The 16945-nt window shown below is 39.3% G+C and overlaps 1 protein-coding gene across 8 annotated transcripts in view; it reads left to right on the top strand.

The window, feature by feature from the left end:
• Positions 1-16945, top strand: part of GLIS1 (GLIS family zinc finger 1) — a 287375-nt gene that overhangs the window by 265733 nt on the left and 4697 nt on the right. For 7 of the 8 annotated variants that reach the window (XM_089780429.1, XM_089780428.1, XM_089780430.1 and 4 more), the window contains 2 exons: positions 7056-7243; positions 16059-16226. In XM_089780429.1, the coding sequence (XP_089636555.1) occupies positions 7056-7243; positions 16059-16226 (356 nt within the window). The remainder of the gene's footprint in view (positions 1-7055; positions 7244-16058; positions 16227-16945) is intronic. The other variant, XM_089780431.1, reaches the window with a different exon arrangement.

Raw genomic sequence — 16945 nt, 5'->3', positions numbered from 1 at the left:
GTAGATACAATTCCCAAAGTCAATATTTTTCAATGTGGTATTAGACCGGACTCGATAAGCAGCTTTGAAGACCAGTCTAATAGACAATAGACAGAAGAATTTATCTGAGATAAAGTACAGATGTATTTCACTCTGGATCTGATCTGGTTCCCACTGAGCTCAATGAGAAAAGGATTGGGGCCTATTGTGTAGCAAAGGAATCTGCCAATCAAGATTTTTCTATAAAAAACAGTGAACAACTATTCATATTGGAAACATCCTTGCCTTCAATATTTCTATGCTGTGGTTAGATTTCATCTTCAATTATTATTCAAATAGTATCTTAGGTTGAAGTGAATTTTATTATTTTTCAGTTCGCTGCAAGTTGTTTCCAGTTAAGCATATTGTACTGTACTTTCAGTATTCAGGAACAGAGAAAAAAGATAATCTGAGTGCAGGTAACGGCACGTTCTTGGTTTTGTACAATTTAATAGGTTCTAGGAAAACTCTTATATAGTAATAGCACTGAGACAAAGATAGTTAGTGCAAATTGTGGGACTATTACAAAGTTGCATGTGTACCCCCAGCTACTCACATGGGTATAGACTAAGCCAGGGCTGGGCAAGATGCTGTCAGCAGGCCGGATCCAGCCTGCCTAGTCCTTTCATCCAGCCCCCAGCAGCTCCCAGCCTGCCCTCTAATGCATTGTCTGGGAGCCACTGGGGAGGCGTGAGCCCTTTCAACTCCTGCTATATAAAGGCCCAGCCCCTTTTGCCTGAAACAAATATAATTGAAAATTCTGTATCATTTCTCATGAGGACTGTCATAGATGCAGTTAACTTTACAAAATGAGAAAGCTATCATGTTCCTTATAACCAGAAGGGCTCTTGAGTTACAAGATACTTTGTATAATTTCAAGCTCATGGAAAGGAATTAATTTGTTAACTTTCCTTTTAAGCAGACGTGAAATTCCAAGTGTTACAGAATGTCTCTTCATGAACTGCACTAGATGTGTGGCCTGAGTGTGTAGTCCTTATGTAATGCATTGGCTAAGTGCCCATGGTCATAAATGGTCCACCCTGACATGGGCTTGATACTTTTACTCACAACTAAGTTAAGTCCAGATTTTTAAGGATGATCAGGCATTGCTGTGCTCAGCTGGAGCCTCGCTAGTTATTCCTCATTTTTGTTTGTGCATTTGTTTTTTCCTTCTTGCATGTAGTCCTTTGCACTTTTCTTCATTGAATTTCATCTTGTTGATTTCAGACCAATTCTCCAGTTTCTAAGTCCAATTCTCCAGTTTCTAATTCTGTCCTCTAAATAGCTTACAATACCTTCCATCTTGGTGTCGTCTGTGGATTTTATAAGCATACTCTTCATTCCAATATCCAAAGCTTTTAAAAAAAAATCTCATGAAACTTACAGTTCTAGTGGAGAGATAAAATGGTATAGACCAGCAATGTGTGTTTCTACTAGTGGTGCACATAACACATACCTTGGTGCACATAAAAAAAAGTGGTCTGCACACTGATAGGAAAAAAAATAGAGGGAGCATTGGTTATAGGATGACCAGAGGAAGGTGGTTATAAAGGTTACGTTTACACTGCAATGCTATTTCAGAATACCGGAGTATCATGAAATAGCTATTCTGCATCTTCACAGGAAGCCTGTTTTTTCGAAATATAATGGACTCATTATTCCAACATCCCTATAAACCTCATTCCACGAGGAATAAGGGATGTTTCGGAATAGCGGGTTATTTTGAAATATGGCACTGTGTAGATAGCTATGTCGTAATTTGGCGCTATTTCAAAATAAGATCAAAATAAGATATGCAATTTGTGTAGCTCAAATTGCGTAACTTATTTCAAGCTACTGTGCAGTGTAGATGCACCCAAAGTGTTTCATGGTTTGCTATTCTGGCTTTTTTATTTAATGGTGTGTATCCGATTTTCTGATTTAGATGGTTTACCATAGGTGCGCAGATACTGCAGTGATGAGTGAATATAAGAACTAGTATAGAATAGAATCTACCAGCTTAGTGAATGGGGTTTAAGGAAGAACTTGAATGAAGAGAGTGTGGTAGAGTGGTGCACCAGGGATCACAGGGAAATTCAAAAGTCAGCATGGAAGATGGCACAAACACAAGAGAGGAAAATGGATAAAAAGGGAGTACTGAGGTGGAAGGCTTGGACAGAACCCTAGTAATAAGACAGGAGAGCAGAGATGTAGAGAAAGTAGACAGGGCATTTGTGTTCATGTTTATGGTTCATTAAAATCTGGTGACTTCGTTGATTATGTCTGCAACATCTGAGTTCACTCATTTCTGTCCTGAAATACAGCAGTTCTGTGTGCCAAGCAAGAGTAAGCAGAGTTTTTAAAAACAGAATGAACCCATGAGGGACTGAGAAGGCGGCACCTTCGACCTCCAAATGCAGGAGGAAGTTGTGAGTGGCCATGTAATTGCTCTATGGCTGCTCCCTCAACCCCTTAAGCTGTTGTACAGTTCTGGGCTTTTGTGCCCCCATGGGTTTGAGTCTCTGGGAATGAGGCCAGGTGATCTATGTAACCCTGGGTTTGCTGACCTGTCCTTTGCCCATTCTCAAAGCCATTCATAATATTGCAGAAGACAGAAGAAAAAAATGGGATGTACAGTCCTTTCGAATGTTTTTGCAGCCTACCACAACAGTATAACAGATCTACGGTGGTTCTTGGACATTTGCATCTTTGCAGATGAGAAGAGGTGGGCTGGACAAAAAAATATCCTCTCTGAATATAAATATTCAATATTGTCATGAGACCCAATTTTAGTGAATTACAAAAGATCTGGATTTTATTTAATTATCTAAATTAAAAGTATATATTAAAAAGACTGCAAATTTGCAGAACTGTACAAACAAAAATGAAAATAAAAATGTGATATATATTTATTATTAAAATCCAAAGCAAAACAAACAAATATTGTCTGTAGTACAATATTAACAGGAAATGTCCAAACTACTAGATCTTGAAGCAGATATGCCTGAAGTACCATCTGGGAGTTTTTGATGCAAATAGCTGTCCATCCTGAGATCTTTCTTTAAGTAGTTTAGAGTTTCTTCTTCTATCTGGATGCCATCTCTTTTAAAACTGTTTCCTGTAGCGAATGCATAATTTATTTAATCTGTATCTGGAATGATTTCACCTGCACACTAATAGTTTCTGTGCCAAGGCAACGTGTTTAGAAGACAAACACTCGAGAGAGAATTAGAAAAGGACACCTGAAGCTTGAAACTGAAAGCGAGGTCCATAAAAAAATTGTCTCCCTCTACCACAGATACGAAAATGGGATTGTATTTTAGGATTGATCTTGAATTCTAGGCCATTGAAATTGATATTTTGTTAAGAAAACCAATTCACCTGTAAGCCACTTGTTCTAATTTAAACCTAATCTTAGTGAATTAAAGTAATTCCTTGGCCTAAGGAAAATGAGCTGGGAGGGTGCTGGGGATCTACATTCATCTAGATGCCAATATACACATGAATGCCACTTGATACCCTTATTTGCTTTCTTACAATGGAGGGGAAACATGGCAGCATTGCACCAGCTATTGTGTATTCTCCTGTAGCTGTTCAGACAGACTGGGTGAAATCCATTTCACCCACGTGTAACACAAGTTTTAGAGCGGTGACTGCAGACCAGCTGGGGAAATTCAGTCCCAGCCCACAACACAAGACTTTAATGGAATTCAGCTCAGGTGCCAGTTATATACTAGGGCCACTGGATTGCATACACCTGTGCTCCATAGACCCCTGGGGATTCTCAGACTGTCTCTAAGGGGTCTGCAGAAGATTGTCATTACCACAGAACAGTAGTTTTCAGCCTGTGGTTCATAACTTCCCGGGGGTCTGCAGAGTATGTCTGAGATTTCCAAAGGAGCCTACATCTCCATTTGAAATTTTGTAGGGGTCCACAAATGAAAGAAAAGTTGAAAACTACTGGCATATACAGATGTTCTGTCCCTGTCCTGCCCTGCTCTGCTCCCTCCCCTTTGTGGAATCAACCATGTGCTGTGGTGGACAGACAGTTCTGCCTGGCTGTTCAACCAGTCTATCCCAAAGAAGCCCGTATACAGGGCCTAAACTGTGTCAAATTGCCATTTGGACAGGGCCCTTTCCCTCTTTTCAAATAAGCAGAGGATTTCAGTCTCAGTAACATTCAGTACTGCACTTGTTACATTCACTTACAGAAAAGGGGGTGGAGTTTAAGAACATTAACTGGATTTTTAGAACAAATTTTTAGAAAACGAAAAGAGGTTGGAACAGCTGTGCACCTCCAGAGTGTGTGCCCCTTTCAGACTGAAAATGTGGTTTGAAAAGCATCTTGACTCATGCCATTTAATAACACTGCTTTGTTTCTTGCCTTCCCTTTTTGCTTAGGGACATACATGCTTTCTGTGACCCTGTTGCACTTAATTTCCTTGCTTTTTACTTTAGTGTCTTTTTGATTACTGATTTTTTTTTAAATCCCTTTCAGAGGTTAGTACCTTTTGGCACCTTTACAGTGATTGGACTGTTGAATTTAGTTATGTTCTGATCACTGTTTCTTTGTAGGCTAGCTGTATTTACTTCTTGAACCATCTCTTTTGTGCTACATAGGTCTAAGTCAAAAATAGTCTAACCACTTATGGGCTTTAGAGCTAGCTATTCCAAGGAGCAATTTTTATGGTGTGGAGAAACTGCTTCTCTATGCTATGTATCATTGTGACATTTGAACAGTGTATGTGAGAGTTGAAATCACCCATTACTGTATTGCAGTTTTATTAGAGTTGGTAGCATCTTCAATCTCCTATGCTCTCAATATCCTTTTCTTGATCAGGAGTCAATAGGTAATCTGCTTGTCTGTTTTTATACTTATGCCTCATTAAAGTCTATGAAATCTATTAGAAGTGTGGCTCCCCCTCCTCACACACATCGCCACAAACCTATATAACTTAAACTGTCCTTTGTTTCCATTTCAGTCCAAGACATATAAGGTTGAAGGGGGGAAAATAGTATCTATACAGTACTGTATTTCATGTGAACATACTCTAGACTGATCTCCATTCCAAAAATCAACATTTGAGGCTACCAGTCTAGAACCAACTGGTCATTATTTCTTCTGCTGCAATGAGAAGTCAAAAAACCAGAGGTCTAAAGGCCCCAGAAAAACCTTTAGAACAATATTGTTAATTTGTAGGATGGTGACGTAATTCTAAAAAAGTTTACAGAGGAGGGTCTTGATCCTGCTCTTTGCAAAGCAGCAGGACTCTGGCTGGAAATGGCCTGCAGATAGTTCCAGTGCCAAATGGATAAAGCCACTTCCTGTGCTGGCTGCCACCTCTGCCTGCAGTGGAGAGGAGGTGCCAGTGGAGAGGAAGCATGCTGAAGCTCTGCTATGCTCCACCTATTGGTGTAAAGTTCTTTGGGTCCCTAATGGCAATGGGGTAAGTTGAAGCAGCTCCTAGTTTGTGGCAGTGTCTGAGTCGAGAGCTGCAGCCAATTGTCTGACTCACCTTCCTGTGCCAGGCAGCTCACTGGGAAGAGGTTTTACATCTGAGATACAATTACTTCCCAGCCTTTTTCTGTGGCACTGCCATAGCATTTCTCTGCGGCTCTGCCGTAGCATACATGTGTTTACTCAAGGCTGTGCTTTTGAAGAACAATCTGGACCTCTCTATTTAAAACTGCACTGTCAGAGGAGCAATAATTGAAAACAAGTATGCATCCCTGACGTGGCTGAACCTTTGAGGGTAGATGGTTTGCCCTGTTTTAGGTAGTAGTGCATTTAGACAATTCTGACTCATTAGGGAACCTCTTAGGATGAAAGGACATCACCATTAGAGCTTGAGTTTCCTCATAGTTCAGAAAGAGGTAAATTCAATATTAAAATAAGATACTTAAACTTGACATCCATTTATGCCTTGAAAGAGGAGTCTGGGGGAGGCAGGCGAGGGAGGGCAGAAGTACAACTGGTAAAGTTTCCTTTATACAAACAACTGAAATCTGAAATTTCTGAGTACTAATATTAGAATTAATATTTGCTGATTTTCTAAACAAGTATACAAGTCTGCTGATAGTTGAGAAGGGCAATAATTTTATATTTTGTATTGTAGTACAATGACTTACAAGGGTCCTGAGACATGATAAAGAATTACATGTTTAAAGAAAGTTTCCTCTCAGTTTCATTTTTTGTACACATAGAACAAAGGGGATGGACTAAAGATATCAATGAAGTTTTCTATGAATTAGATATAATCATTAAGGATAAAATTCTGCTATTATTTTACTCCCAGACAGATCCATTTAGCATAATTGGTGTAATGGAATTCTGAATTAGACTCTAAGTACGTCTGCACAGCCGGACTAATGCTGAATTAAGCGACGCAACTGCAGCTACATCAATTGCATAGTTTAAGTCAAAATAGCTTAATTCTGTCTACACAGTAGGAAGTCGAGGGAAGAACACTCTTCCTTTAACTTCCCTTACTCCTCATGAAATGAGGGTTACCATGAGTTGGAGAAAGAAGTCCTCCAGCTCAACGTTATTTCGAAATAAAGGCTTGTAGGGTAGACGCACACTATGTTATTTTGGAAAAACATCAGTTATTCTGAAATAACACTGCTTTGTAGACATACCCTAACAGAGACCTTTTCGTTGCAATACATAAGAATTTGATCAAGGGATACCTGTTAGCATTCAACTAGTCTCTGCCTGTATTTTCAGATCCATTTGTCAGTTAGTAAAATTTGAAATTAAAACTGACTTTGCATCTAATTCTGGAGTCAGACAGCTTGCTGTCACTTGTGACCCCATAACTGTTAACAGAATGGGAAGCCAATGTGAAAGATTGTAAATTAATTTCTAATTTGCTTTACTATTGGAATACACCTGAAAGAAATATTTTATTATTTATTTTTAAAATATTTATGTCCGCACAAATTGTAAATAAAGTTCTGTATGTTAAAATCACTATGGAAATACTTCCTAGAGTCTTTCAAGTATTTTATATTCTCATGCTGTAGTATAATACGCTTTTTCTCTTTTCTTTTTCTAGGCTTGCTCCAAATACTCTTTCACCTCTTGTCAGTCCTCTGAAAACACTAGGTCCACCTTCTCTGTTGCAGAAACATGGCTCATCATCATCACCACACAGCCAGTCTCCAAATGGGCAACAGTTTTCAGGAATACAAAATAAATCATATGCCCAGTTTCAAAACCCATCTGTACAACAGGGACTGCAAGGTAACTATATTTTGAGTTTTCCTAGTTGCTGTATTTGTGTTTTAATTATTGCAGTATCCAGCAACACTATCTGACTACAGTTCCATGGCAGCTCCTATTTTATAAATGTTTTGAGTCACATGGAGCTGTAGTTTTCATCACTCAGATCAGTACATGCATTGCCCACTTATTATAGGGACAAACTATAAGCAGTAATGACAAAGCTGTGAATTTATGTATAGGGCATCCCCACTATAAGTCGCCCCGGTATACATCCGTTCCACACTAAAGTCATTGAAGTTTTTAGGAACTGATGTGTTATAAGTCCTCCCATTCCCCGCTGTAAGTCATGTGAAACAGTCCCCCCCAAATTTGCAAGTTTTTTGGAACATATCTTGGACTTATAGTGAGGACGGCTTGTAGCACCTTTCTTTAAAAGATCTCAAAGTATTTTGCAAGCACATTAAAAAACAAAACAAAATAACTCTGATTGAAAGAGACAGAAAAATATTTAATTCCCTTGAAGCTGTAACTGCTTATTTTATCAGTCTATGTACTATTTCAGAAGCTTTAAATGCACCTTTTATACAATAGATTATAATGGCACTTTCTAGCATTACACCCATTTAGTATGGGTACTACAGAGACAGGAGGTCTAGAGTTCTAATCCTAACTCTGTGACTGTCTGATTGAGTAGTTTAAGCAAATTATTAATCCTTTGCATTAGAATTTCCCAGTCTTTAAAATGGGGACGATGCTTATTTTCCTGCCCCAAAATTATCTTGTTGAGGGATTTGTGTCTACAGTGTTTTGAAAGCGTACATTAGCACTTAATATTATGACAGATTACTGTGGTAATGGAAGCTGGGCTATTTAGGTAACATATAATCTAAACACTCTATTGTCTACCTATGGTAAATATTCATCATATTTCAGCTTTCTTGCTGCAAGTATAACCAATCATATAAATATACACAGGTAGATAACGAGTTTCTCAGCTCAGTTTACAACTCTACCATTGTTTGAATAAGGCATTTTTCAGAAATGCAGTTTCATGTACAATAAATATACCAAGTGGGCAAAATGACTTGCTTGTTATTCTTTGAATATTAAGGCCAAGTTTTTATAAAGTTTGAAAAAATAAGATTTGGATATGAGCCTAATGGCAGGATACGTCTATAATACATAGACACATATAATAATACATAGCCTCCTTTTCCCTCATGATCCCCCTCTGGGGGCAGAGGGGATAGCTCAGTGGTTTGAGCATTGGCCTGTTATACCCAGGATTGTAAGTTCAATCTTTGTGGAGGCCATTTGGGGATCTGGGTCAAAATTTGTCAGGGATGGTATTTGGCCCTGCTGTGAAGGCAGGGGACTGGACTTGATAACCTTTCAAGGTCCCTTCTAGTTCTAGGAGAGTGGCATCTCCATACATTTCAATCCCCAGGTAGTATTTTAACCTCTAGATTACATTGCTTGCTGAGTTTTTGTTGTTTGATTGGACTTTGTCTGAAAGGCAAAAGCATCTTGTATTAAATTATTTGTGCCAAAGAAAAAACGAACTGAATCTGATGCTCAAAAGATTATTCAATTTTAAAATGACAGCCTATATGAGGGGGAATTGTGGCAGATTTATGATAGCATATAATCATATATGATTATGTTGCTATAATGAGCTAAATAACTGCAAACCACAAGAGGACAGATTAGCAGCTCATTATAATAGCAAAAACAAATAGACAGAACAAGTTTTGAATCACTTAAATAAATTGACTTTATTCCGTAGAGAAAACCACACTTCCCATTTGAGCAAACCATTGCTTTCAAACTGTTGTGTGGTTTAAAAAAAGGTAATAATTTTCCACTTTAACCAAATGTTAAATTATTATTATAATTTCATTATGAAAAAGTTCTAAAAATCAATTTTGAGTAATAGCCTTTGAAACCAATTCATCTGTAACCCATATTTGGACTTAAATTTACTTGAGGTCTTTGTTTCAGTTCTTTAGTGACAGCTTTTTAAATGGGAATCTTTCAGTCAAATTTGTTATGTTTTTACTGTAAAAAAGGAAAAATTCTAAATAACTTGATCTGTAAAACCAATCCGTTTTTATAGAAGTGCATTAAAGTTGAGAATTGCTATGGGTTGTCGATAATAAGAATGATAAACCACAGTATTTGTGTCTTTAGCTAGTTATGGTGAAATCACATGGAAATTATTATACACTGAAAGAATTTGGCAAGCAGCATACTGCATTTATTTATATCTGACATGATTTCTTGTCAGAGATTTTATGGAATTTGAAGTGCTTGGATTTATTTGCACATACATTTAAATGACTTGACGTATATGAGTTGTAGTTTATTAGACATATTCCAGTCATTTGCTCATTACATCATTCATTTAAAAAGTGTTTCAGGTTTTTTAGGTTATGGCTTGGGGAAATAGAGGCAAGCAGAGTGTTTTCTGATGTGGTTAACTACAGCTATTTTGTCACAAATGATTTCAAAGCAAAATTGGAGCTAAATGTTATGTTTGGAACACAGTTTATTCCTTTATTAACTGTTATACTTCTACATTTACTGTACATAAAACGTTTAACAGTGATCATTTAAACTGACAGGCATTTAGTAAATTCTTCAATTGGAACTTAACCTCAGAAAATTGGATTTAAATTACACAAATAGAAAGAAAACCATTTGGAAAAATATCAGCAGAGCTCCTGTTGCCAAGTGGGTACTACCCCTCTGCATTCTTCAAAAGAACAGAAAAATTTCTACTAAAAATATTTCGTGCATTCTTCTTATTTCAGCTGCATATGGAATTTTAAAAAAATCTTTGAAATGTTCCATGTTTAGATTTGTGCTGAGCCATTTGTTGTTAACTGAACCATAGTTACAGGATTTAAGACTCAGCTTCTATGCTAAACTGTATTGTATGTTGAGAGACAATTCAATGTAGAAACAAAGCTTTTCATAGAGCTTAAATGAACCAAACTAAAATGAAATGAACCAAAAAATTTTTCTTACAAAAAATTGTTAAGATGATATATTACATGAATGCCCTGGGTTAATATTGCCTAAGCAATTAAATTATAGTGCCCATAAACAGCAAGTTTCATTTCCTGAGGTTGCCTAAAATAGTCTTATTCAAAATCTCATTCATTTATTGCACATTTTATTTGGCTAGAGCATGCATTGTTGCAGAGATTCCTTTGCCACTAGTACATATGCAAATATAAGTTACAGTCCTATTGCCCCAATTGTGGTGCTACTGAAGCTGGACTAGCAGATTTACTTTCAAATCAGTTTCACTTTTATCTGTGGTTTAATGACTACTTTTCAGCAACACTTGACATTCACTCAGGCTGCTCAAAACTTCTCGTTATCAGCATGGAAGTTCAAGGGATTTGAGCCCCTAAAATATTTGCTAGCTTCTGAGCCAGGCCAGGTTCTGATGCTAGGAGAGCCCGCCCAGACAAAAGGATAGTTTGAAAGCCAACCCATCTTCCAACCAAAAGAAGGTTCGGTCTGTATCAGATCATTGCACAACTGCCTGGCATGAAAGTGACCCTGCCATGTGGCCAAGCCTATCCCCAGGGGCATAGGAGACTTCTCATCTGAGAAAGGGCCCTCAGGGTAGTCGTGGTGATGCTGAATGAGGTGAAGAAATATGAAACCATGATTGCATTCATCATGGAGAAGGAGGTTCTGACTGTTTTTTTTTTTTAAACCAACTGCCTCAGGGCAGATGTGAATGCATGTCAGTGAGCTTCCTGCCTTCCATATCTCCTAATTCCTAGGAGACACCGTCTTCCCATTTGGGACCACACATCCTATGGATGTTACTGCAGATGGTTTGGATGAGCTGACGAAGGGTAAAAAGGATTATTATATAGTAATTTAAACCTTTTTTTCACATCTCCCCTACACATGCTCAGAGATTCTTCTCAGTGAGGCCAATCACACATTTTGAGAAACACTGATCTAGAGTAGAGAAAAGGCCTGTCAAAATCTCACTCATGGGTAGACATAAAATTTTCTTTGCTGTCCTAAATCATTTAGCATTATCAGGTTAGAAAACTTCAGCTACTGACAGAGTTATTTCCTTCTTTTCTATTGAAATTTAACTTCCCTTTCTTTAGAAACAGCATCTAAAATCGCACATACAATTTTGCTCACTCGAGATTTTGCTCATGAAATTGATCATGTCCCAGCTTAAGTGCCAGGACGATCTGAATTTTTCTCATAAATTGGATTGTGTGCATGCAAATCAAGTGTATTAGCTACAACTGTAGTTGCTTACAATTTCACAGGCAAGGAAGAAGTCTGTTTGAATGAATTTCTGTGCATCTTACCATTCGCAGCAAAAATGCTACAAAATAAGTCATTTATGATCATATTCCAAAGATGATGATTCATTTTATAAACATACCAATAAGTAATAAAATTACTGCTTGTAGCTGTCCTTCTGAAATTGTGTTCAAGGGGCACAGTAGGTGTTGCCTGATTTGCTGTCTTTCTTGAGTGTCCCTTTTGGTAATAAAAAAATCTGTCTTAGTGTCTCTAGTTGACAAAAAGTTATCAGGCCTCTGCCAGCCTAGACACACTCTAGAAGCTGCTTTATCCCTTCTGATTTTCAGCCTTAAGGACTCAAATTTCCAGTCATGATGCTCAGTTTGTCCATTTCTCCAACAACCATTTCTGTGCCTTTTTGCCATGTTGCCTTCTATGTCTGGAATACCTTCTCGTCTATCCTATCCTCTGCCTTATTCAGGTCCCTCTGCAACACTAATATCTTCCACAGTGCCCTCAAGTAAGCAAACATTTCTGACAATCCTACTAATTTTAAAAGGATTAAAACACCCATTGCTGCTACTTGCATATTTCTAAACTGAGTAACTGCATGATTGTATTGCTGTAACTTTTGTCCATTGTCCTTCTGTCCCCTTTCTTCAGTTTGCTACACCCACCAGTCACATCACATATACAAGCTCTATAGAGATGGGGCTAGGCCTTTTCCCTTGTATTTGTACTGGGAAGTATTTAACAAACACTGTAAAATTTGATAATTGAATATTAAGATATTTTCATGACACTATCTTTCCCTAGAATTGTCATGCTGCAGCCACATTTTCAGTGCAATATCAGGCTGCCTGGCGGAGGCACTGGTGTACACCCAGCCTAGTACAAAACATATCTTGACTGCTTTTGGTAGCTATTTTCAGCACTCCTAGTTTTACTGAGCATGCTGCTCCCCAATCCCATAACCCTACTTCTTATTGACCAATTATAAAGTACAACCTCAAACAGTTCAAATGAAACTTTATCCATAAATCCAAGAGCAGTAGTGGATCCAGCTGCCTATCTAAAAGCTTGTGCAAAGTGTGTTTTAATCCCAGTGTGTGATGCTAGGCTGGTCCCTGATTTTCTCAATCACAGTATCTTAGTCCTAAAGATTGTCAGTTGTTTTAATGAGGCATGCTGGCTGAGTATGATGAGAGAGACAGTGATTATAGGAACATAGAAAATACACATTATGCCTTCCCTAGCAGTGATTTGTCCAGTAGGCAGTCTGGAAAGTCTGATTGCTCCAAGCTCATAAAGTGTTCATTTAAGCCAGTAATGCCTCATTGGAAGCCAAGTGTCTGATGTTTTCATTGCTCATCCCTAAAGTATATAGTGATTTTAGATGGTGTGCAGAGAGGATTTAACGTTTTGTAAATGTAAAATTCAGCATAATTATTAACATCACTCAGTAAGCTACTGTACCTGCAGCTTCATCACAAGATAGTTTAGCAGCTTCTCATAAGAGCTCATTGATTCTTTGAGCCAGACTCTAGCATTAAATAAAGGTAGCTGTTTACTTCTGCCAAGGAAAGACATGCATCATTTAATATTCAACATTCCAAATTTCTAGGCCGTCTTGCCTAATGCAGAAAGTACTTGTACAGTTGGTAAAATGTGCTTGGTATCTTCCTCCGGAATAGTCCTCCCTTATTACTTCAGTCCTGAAATATTAAAGTGTGTTTTTGTGATGAGGGACCATAGTTCTCAAGAAACAGGACACGTGGTGCTTGTAAGGTCAACCAAAACCCATGTAATAATCAAATTTCCTTACAAAACCTAGCCAACTAGATTTGCTATATCATTATTAAAGAATTGCACCAGTTAGCCTGGCTTGTAACAGTCTGCAGTAATGGTAAGAATCCGCATTGCAGAGTTTTGTGAACAAGAAGGAGTCTGTTACAGTCCGTGGACTGGTAATTGGAGTATTTGAGCAGTGTCAGGCGTCCTGCTGTTTTGACGATAAGCACCAGTGTTACTTTTTCACTATATGAAACTAAGCCCCCAGTTAAAACAACAGGCCAGTGCATTAGCTGGTCAGTGGAGTGATGCAGATTTATAGTAGCTGCAGATCTGGCATGGCATCTCCATTCGATAAAACTGGAGAGAAGTCATGTGACTTTCTTGGAGGAAAAGTTTAATTCTGCCTGAGTGTGGGCAGGAGTGAGAAAAAACAAGAAGAAAAGGTACCACTGCCCTTTTCATGGTAAACCATGGAGAAATTTCCATAAAACGTTCTGCTAAATGGAGAGAGAGCGAGAATATAAATCTGTTTAGACTGGCAGATAGGGGAGAAAGGATTCGGATTAGAAAATGGAGAGAGAGCAAGAATATAAATCTGTTTAGACGGGCAGGTAGGGGAGGAAGGATTCAGATTAGAAAATATAATTCATTTATATTTAGTGTCATTAGTGTGAAGGATGCCCTGAGAACCACTTAGTACTCAGCTTTGCCAGTTGCTCTGAGCTCACATTGATGAGGCTGAACTACCACCTTGTTCTTTCAGGACGCTGGCACAAACCAGTAAGGAGTAAAATGCCACTCTCCATTTACACTCATCACACGCTTTACTTTAAGTGACTTTTTGCATATGGTGGAATTTACCCATCATTTTTGCAAGTTTCTGTGGGTACAAGCCAGTATGGGGCCCCGGTGGTAGAAAGCCTATGACCCAGGACGTTTTAGGGAAGGAGGAGATTTTGCTGGCTGGGGGCGGAAACGCAACTGTAGCAGCCAGGAAATGGGCTTATACAAAACACTCTTCAACAGCTTCCAATGGTGGGAATCCAAATCCAAAGGGGCCCCAGCTGCAAGGTAAAAAGGTGTAAAGGTCTTTAAGTCAATTAGAATGCAGGGTAGCACTTCTGGGCCAAACTCTTCTTGCTGTATAGAGACCACCATGACTAGTGAAATTTTCCGCTTTGAAACAAGATAGGACTTTGAAAAAGGAGAGGGCTGAAGCATTCTAAAAGGTATTCACAAATACAGAGTTATCTCCTGCAATAAATAATTCATTCTGGGTGGTAAAAGGCCTTTATTCAGTTACAAGGGTCTATCAGTAAAAGACTGCATTATTTAATTCAGATAAAGTTAGCCGTAATGCATTATAGGCTCAGTCCCACAGGGTGGTGAGCATTCTGGCCCTGATCCAACATGCATGACTTTAACATACGCGTATCTCATTAACTTCAGAGAGGCAACTCAGTCAATTGCTCAGAGTTAAGCATGTTCTTACTTGCTTCGCTGATAGGGCCACAGAGCTCAGCACCTTGTGGAATCTAGTCCAGTACAGATTTTATATTCTACTAAAGGGCTGTGCCCCCTACTCGTTATGCTCGCCCACCCCCCTCTCTCTGGGGATAGGTGTCTGCCAGCAGGGAGGGTGATGGTGCTTCAAACTTGCAGGAGTGTGAGGTGGTAGAACTATGGTGTGTGAGGAACCTGGGGGTGCGCAGTCTCGTCCGGGCAGTGAGTGACGGGGTTAAGGGTGCAGGGTCTTAGCTTGGGGGTGAGTGAGTGAGGGGGATGGTGTGAGGAGAGGCTTCACTCGGTAGGGCTGCAGTGGAAGAGGCTGGTCAGCAAGAGAGGTGGCTGGGGCAGGCCCAAAGGGCCAGCGGCAAAGGTAGCCAGCACAAGGAGGGGCTGCAGAATGCAGGGAAAGAGATCAGTCACTGGGAAAGGGGCCAGGGCCGGGAAGCAGGCCCAAGTGGACGGTGGCAATGGTAGTGTGGCGTGAGGAGAGTCTGCAGGTTGTGGGGGAAAGAGGCCGGTCATTGTGGAAGGCGGCCGGTGTCAGGGGTGGGGGACAGGATCTGGTAGTGACAACAGGAGCATGGGGGAGCAATGTAAGGGCCAGAGGAGCTGCCTGGAGCTGGGGGCGGGGTGAGATGATGACATCACTCTGTCAACCCATAGGGAAAAATTTTTTATATAGAGAGAGAGATTATTGCATACAATGGCTACATCTAGACTGGCATGATTTTCCGCAAATGCTTTTAACGGAAAAGTTTTTCTGTTAAAAGCATTTGCGGAAAAGAGCGTCTAGATTGGCACGGAAAAGCGGAAAAGCTTTTTTGCGGAAAAGCGTCCATGCCAATCTAGACACGGTTTTGCGCAAGAAAGCCCCGATCGCCATTTTCGCGCAAGAGGGCTTTTGCCTGAACAGGAACAGCATAGTATTTCCGCAAGAACACTGACAATCTTACATGAGATCGTCAGTGTTCTTGCAGAAATTCAAGCAGCCAGTGTAGACAGCTGGCAAGTTTTTCCGCAAAAGCAGCTGCTTTTGCGGAAAAACTTGCTAGTCCAGACTCAGCCAATGTGTATAAATATGTAAGTAGAATAAAGGCTGTGGCTTTTTTGTTTTTCCCATAGTTAAAATTCTAAGGATCTAAAGAACCCATGGCAGTAATGAAATGCTGTAACAGAAATGAAGCTAATACCATCCACAGCAGTGTTAAACTGTGTATGCAATGTCTGTTTTCAGGTTACCAAGGCAGCTTTCACTCAATACAAAACTGTTTCCACTACGGAGACTGCTACAGAACAATGGACCAGTCTGTCAACAGTGATGTGCTAACAGGGGAATCCCATTGCTTTAATCCTTTGAGACAGAATGGGTGTCACGTACTCAGTGCACCTTTAGCTTCAACAGGTAATTTATTCTGGTTATGAAGCTTGCTCGTGATTTTTTTTATTAACAAAAAAACCATGTTGTCTTGTAACATAAAATGCAACATTTCATTAAAATCAGCTCATTAGGAAAGCAGATTTGATTTCCTTTTTCTTGCAAAATTTCACTGACTCTCCTCTTACTTATGTAGGTAAATCTAGTGACTTCCATAGGTCTCTTCACCTGTTGGACAATTCACTAAAAGCACTTTTTTGCCCTGTTCCCTTGACGCTTATTGTAAAGACAGTATCAGCATTTTCTTCAGGTGTATATAAGTCATTTCACGCTGCAGTGAGTGCATAGTCAGGGTCTAAGTCTAGAAACTGGTTTTTAATATTCCCATGAAATTCTGTTAAACATTAACTGGCTTCAGGGATTTCTAGTTCACTTAAGAGTAAAAAGTAGGATGTAGTTTTTTTACACTGAGATTTACCAAATGTGAACTAGTGACAATGGCTATTGCACATGTGTAACTTTTTTCCTAGCCGTATATTTGCGTAATGTTAAAGTGCTTAGAGATGTACTAGAATAATTACAGTCTAGAGAACGAGCTCCAATATAGAACTGTTGTCTGTGTCTACACTGGCGTGATCTTGCGCAAAAGCTTGCTGTCTGTCTACACTGGCCGCCTATTCTTGCGCAAGTACACTGACGTTCAATGTATGAAATCAGGGCTTCTTGAGCCAGAACTCTGACGCTCC

This window comes from Pelodiscus sinensis, chromosome 9 (assembly GCF_052426305.1).
Source record: "Pelodiscus sinensis isolate ZL-2025 chromosome 9, ASM5242630v1, whole genome shotgun sequence".
In the NCBI taxonomy this organism is placed as follows: Eukaryota; Metazoa; Chordata; order Testudines; family Trionychidae; genus Pelodiscus; species Pelodiscus sinensis.
This window is presented reverse-complemented; position numbering and strand designations above follow the sequence as displayed.